Source organism: Mya arenaria, chromosome 13 (genome assembly GCF_026914265.1).
Source record: "Mya arenaria isolate MELC-2E11 chromosome 13, ASM2691426v1".
Classification (NCBI taxonomy): domain Eukaryota; kingdom Metazoa; phylum Mollusca; class Bivalvia; order Myida; family Myidae; genus Mya; species Mya arenaria.
Window position 1 is genome coordinate 40,010,791 of NC_069134.1, and position 6,246 is coordinate 40,017,036.

A 6,246-nucleotide genomic window follows, 5' to 3' on the forward strand; every position below is an offset into this window, starting at 1 on the left:
TATCTGTTGTACAGCCAGGCACATATCTTCTGTCAGTCAAAATAAGTTAATGAATTTTGAGTCTGAACCTCACACTCAAGACGTTCAGGAATTGGACTGTGAAGTCTTATGAACCACGATTATGCCATACCAAATTGTTTCTATGTTTAGCGTCTGCGGGCGAATATGTTTTGGGCTTCTCGATCGAACGACAACAAAATTTGATATGATCAACGATCTTACCGGATATTTTTAATTTCTTTTCATTTTCATTCCGACTACAGAACACAAGTGTAAACTTATAAATTATACTACTACTCTGTACTAGTATTCTCGGCATTTCGAATAAAAATGATGCATTCTTTGTGATTCTCACAATCAACACACTTAAATACAACTCTTATTTGAACTCATTTTGCACTGGAATATTCTCAAAAAATAGTTATATTTACTTTTTTATAGATTTTTTGATTGAAAACACCCAAAACAAAAACAACAAAAGTTCGCGTCCAATTCTTGTCATTCCTTCGTTGATATGCGTACACGCCTTCTTGTTTATCGATTCAAGTATTAAATATGATTTCATTTGTAAAATGAAAACAGAGGGTGATGGGGATTTCAGATACAATTATGGCAAAAGATGCACAAAATGTGAAATTTTCAAACAAAATACATCTACATGGCATCAGTTTGAACTCTACTAAAATGTGAACTCATGTTCCCATCAGCATTGAGAATTCTAACCTTCTTTCTCGTACACAGCGTCATCAACACAGCCTTCATGTCTTTTCTGAACCCCGACCCTATAGCACAATATAATATGAAATTAAAGGCACTGTTCGCGTACAATAATATCCTGACTATCACGTGAACCAAACCCGCCGGACTGCTGCCCATGTGGGCGTGGTATACTTCCTGTATAGACACCGGAAACAGACAGACGAGTAAACTTATGCTGATAGCTATAGCGCGGATAGTGAAGGCGTTGGCTACTTTTGTTCTCGTTGACGCTTGCGGTCCACCTTTCCGGTGAATTTTCCGACTTTTTATCAGCTTGTACAAAATCAAAATGTTTCCGCACACGACGAAGAAAAATGGTACTATAAATAACACAATCATATCCAGCCACATCCAAACCGGGAAAAAATATTTAAAGAATGTTCCATTCGGCCGATCCATACTGCACGTGGTATTGCTGAACGCTGTCAAATTGTCGCGATCGGGTCGTAAGTCCGTGACGAACAGAAATGGGCTGTACATAATAGCCATGAACACATATACTCCAACGATAAACATCCTGACTTTAGACCGAGAGCACAAATATCTCACTTTCATTGGAAACCAAATACTCACAAACCGTTCCATGGTGATGAGAACAATTATCCATGAGCTGACCGATGGTCCAAAGTACGAAGCCCAGGCGAATATCTTGCAGAAGACGACGTTTGGTAATCTCAACCAGTAGTTCAGAACCTCATACGCCCACATTTCTAACGCGGGCATCGTGAGGACGATAGTGTCCGTTGCCGCTAGCGCTGTTAGTAAGACAGCAGTTGATGTTTCTCTATGACAGCCAAGACCCCACGTTAACATGCTCAGACAGTTTCCAACTAGTCCGAAAAGAATGACCGGTGTGAGCAAACACACGTTAAGATAATATCCGACCATTGTTTCAAACTGTAGATCCATTGTGTCGCTTATCTTAAAATCGTTGAAGCGACAAGTCACATACTCTTTTAACAGGTTAAAAATAACTGATGATTTTGTCCTCACTGAAACATCCAAATCTTGATTTTTTTTTATTTACACAACAATCTCACTCGTTCGTGGACATTTTCAATTCCACTTATAGTATAAATTCCTTATATTCAAAATCGCAATTAAACTACTGGTTTAACTATCCGGTCAAGGTTTAAAGTCCACCTGGCCACTTGCCTATTTCAAGGCCACTTACAATATAAACGAAGCTGTCGCGATGCGATGTTTCGCACTATGGTCATTCGAGCCGCTATGTGAAACAATTAATCTTGGTGAACCTCCCCATTAAACATCAAACATGCAAATAGAGTCTTGTGTTTCTGCGTCGTCTATTTACTCAGCGGTCACTTACGGGTCTACAATGTTAAGCCGTTAGTGTCAATTGAAGATAACTCTCGCTTTAAGTCTGAGCTGGGTTTAAGTGTTCTATCGTGTACCATTGCCTTTGACGTTTATAAATGTTTTGACGAATTCGGACACAAACATATTTTATTTAAATAAACCGTAGTTCCAGAACAGTTTATAAATAATTTCACAATGGAATCATTTTGCCCGAATTAAGTTGTTGAAACACCATCATCACAGTGTGGTAAAACAATCTCCGGCAAAAAAAAATACCGATAATATTTTAACTCGTTAATAAATGTTATAATAGCGCGATTAAACGAATTTATCTCGAAGTCCAATTTTCATTGTCAGCACAAACAAGTAAGAACCAATAATGGGAACTATTACATGCAATTTCCATCTGAGAATTACGTAAAATCACCAACCACTGAAAGATTAAATTTCGTCCACAGAACTCTGCTTTTTCCAATATAACAGAAAGTCTGCCAAGATAAACGTCATTCGAAACCTTGGCGTCTTTAATGTTCCAGTCTTTGAGTCTCCTTCTGCATGAAAGCTGACGTTTACTCCAATATTCCCGAAACTAATGAGCAGTTTAACACGTTGAAAAATAAAAGGAAGAACATAACAGCTTTGCCTAATAAATGAAAAATAACATCCTGGCGCTCCTCATAGGAAATATATATCAAAACTAACAGGAGAAATATACTACTGCTGGCTGCTGATTTTTTTTTCGGATCAGCTTGCCTAGGGCAATCCTGTGTCTGTTTTTGGCATAGAAAGCCTTCGCAAACGAGAATATACATGTAAGAAACGTATGTAGTGGTTGTAAGTAAGTACTGCATGTCATGGCTTATTAGCGCGCGTGCATTTTCTGTCATGGGCAATTAGCTAGAAATAAAAGGCTAACATCTGATAAGCCGATGAAGTAGATACTATTGTAGTTTACGTAACACAAAAATGTTACTCACAAATGGGTCCAATCGTGTCAGACACATTTCGTACGTTTACCACGTGACATACGTGACTTCACCTGTTGTGTATTTTTAGGTCGTCGCTTAAGGGGGTTTCGGATTTTTTTAGTATGAAATCCCTTCAAATTAATAGATTTACTAGCGAGTTTATACACTGTCAGGAAATTATATGTATTACATGTAGGCTGAGCTTAAAATGTATTTTTATTTATAGATATTTTTACGATGTAGATCAATTTGTTTTGATATATTTATGCTGTTCTTTTGTCCATCATGTATCGGATATAATCTAAAGATTATTTTTTAAAAACAAAAAGAAACTCATTATCTAACTTTAGATTTGTAATTAGTGTGTAGACGTTGATATATTTTATAGTCCAAAGCATCCAAACACTACTGTTGCCAATTCTTTATAGTATGTAATTTATATAAACTTACCCCCTCCCCCTCTCCCTCACACCCCGTAGGTATGCTATTATGATACGCATAACTCATTCGGATCACCTCGGTCATTTTCCATCGAAAACAACCACGGTTGTAAATGGACGGTTTACAATGTCCGATATATTTACGCAAGAAGAACGCTAAATAATTTCAATTAAGCGGTTAAACTTAATGACTTGGGAATCTTAATTCTTTATGCAATAATACACTTCATTGGCAATCAATCTAAATTTAGATATACAAAATACACGTTAAAACACGACAATTAGTTAATACTATTATTTAAAACTTTACGAACAACTTCTTTTGTACCGGCATAAAACCGTGGTTGTTTTCGATGGAAAATGGCCGAGGAGTTCCGAGTGATGTATTGCTATTTCAATAATGCATTGAAAAATACAGGGACAAGTCTTTATAGTTGTTATTCGGTCTTATGTTTTCTATTTTATTCCATTCCATACCCAACATAAGTAATGTATTATTCAACTTAAGGATAATAAGCAATTTCTTTTTACAGGAGAATATGTCAGATAAATATTTCATTCAGATTGTCCACAATCAATGTTATGCTTAATAAGCAATCAAACTTCACACCCGTTCACATACATATGCTAGGCCAGAGTTAAAACCAGAGACAAAACATCAGCCAAAATATGAAATGTAAAAAGCTATGGGAGCTGTACCCACCACATCTTGTAACGAGTATGAACGAAAAGTCACTTATGCCGTGTGTGTACCATTTTAACATGTACAAAGCGACATAGAATATTAATGCACGTTTATAAATTATTTCCATAAATATTTTCGAACTGTTAATGTGTTAACACACCCAAGCTCTTGAAATGTTGAAAACCGCAAACGAAGACCCTAAACCATGGTCACGTGATGTCCCATAGAATTAGAGATGTCTGTCACTTTTGGCGTGAATTCTGACGGCAGTTGCTTCATCCTTTTAACACTCTGACAGCAAATTGTATTAAACTCGAAAGTTTCCGTCCATTAGGTTATGTCAACCTTGAATGGTTGCTTCAACTGAAACGAAACTAATTTAACCAATGAGACACTTGTTATATAAGATTCGTTTGAGCTTTACCGACTTGTAGTCGTCTTCACCAGCACGCTTAACTGATTACCTACACATATTAGAAAAACAACAACAACACATAAATGTATAATTAATGTTGTTATAAATGCCAAACTAAAATATAACTATAAACTAGAGAGGATTCAAATATTATATATATAAACCAAATTTTTTTTGACAATTTTGAATACGATGTTTATTTTATCCCGTCTGAGGGTCGAATGACCACTTCAACACACATGATCCCATTCAAAACTCCTCGGCCATTTTTTTCAAAAACAACCTCGGATGTATTTGGACGGTTTACATACTGAAAAAGTGGTACGTTTAAGTCCGCTGCAAGTAGATCGCGTAGTAATATTATTTAGCAGTTAAACTTTGTGACATTACTCTTTGGATTCTTAATTATGTTTGCAATAATACAATTCAATGGCAATCAATTTAAACTTAGATCAACAAATACAACTCTAAAACACTACATTTAATTAATGATTTAATTAAAAAAATTACGAACTACTTCAACTGATGTACCTGCATTTCCGAGGTTGTTTTCGATAAAATGGCCGAGGAGCTCCGAATGCAATCCAGGCACGATTACTCAGTGTAAAATGCGGCAACGCGCGGTATCTGCTAAAATCACGATATAAGTACTTGCCGACCTTTACCAGCGATACTGCAGACAATACGGACGAGATGCACAGCGATGAATTATATATAAATCCGTCACGTCTGCTATCATATAACGATCTTGCAATAGACAACGGGTGAAATCTGGTAATACAGATCTAAATGTGAAGCGTTTTGTCTTCCTCTGCAATTTCCTGAACATAATTTGGTTACAGAAGGAAGGATGGAGCGGTAAATTACATATGTCTAAGGCCAGTTTGACGGCTAAATTAAGACTCCGAAATTGTTCCAGGGAATAAACAACGACTCTTGTTTCGGTTGGCGATTTTTCGAGGGAGTATTTGATAAAGTTCTCGTATTACCATTTTCGGAATAATAGCGTATAAATATTAGAATAAAATTGCACTCGAGCATTTTTTACAGAAAAAATATATCAGTTAGATACACAGTACATGCTTGTCATTTGAACATAATGTTATCGTCCCCATTAGTCAATTTGGATGCTTTGACCTTCTTACAAGCGTTCTACTCAAATTAGCCTCTATTCGGAACACCTCGGCTATTTTCCATCGAAAACAACCTCGGATGTATATGAACGGTTAACAATGTCAGAAAACTTTACATTTAACTATGCTGCAAGTAAATCGCGCAGTAATTTCATTTAAGCAGTTAAACTTAATGGCCTTACTCATGGGAATCTTATAATTATTTATGCAATTCACTTTACTGACAAACAATTAAAACTTAACAATACAAAACACACGTTAAAAACCTACAACTCGTAAATTATTTTAATTTCAATTTTACTTACTACTTCTACAGATGTACCGAAATGCTTCCGATGTAGTTTTCGACAGAAAATGTCCGAGTTGTTCCTAATGATCAGCCTCACAATGGGTGCATTTTTCTTGTGCCATGTAATGGTGTTAGTGCACGCAAACTCAATTAATTCCATAACAGATAAGATTTATCAGTCAATGCTTTGTTGTCAATCTGTAAATGTTTTCATCATGCAAACATGGTCTCGTATAT

General features: G+C 36.1%; 1 protein-coding gene across 1 annotated transcript; it reads right to left on the bottom strand.

Annotated features, from left to right (window-relative positions):
* Positions 1-654: 654 nt before the first annotated feature.
* LOC128215258 (probable G-protein coupled receptor 139) lies at positions 655-1,668 on the bottom strand. The gene has a single exon (XM_052921966.1). It carries the CDS (start codon positions 1,666-1,668, stop codon positions 655-657), a length of 1,014 nt encoding a protein of 337 aa, XP_052777926.1.
* Positions 1,669-6,246: the final 4,578 nt, after the last annotated feature.

Coding starts and splice junctions, on each gene's coding strand:
- LOC128215258 (XM_052921966.1), bottom strand. CDS start 1,668: ATGGATCTACAGTTTGAAACAATGGTCGGATATTATCTTAACGTGTGT.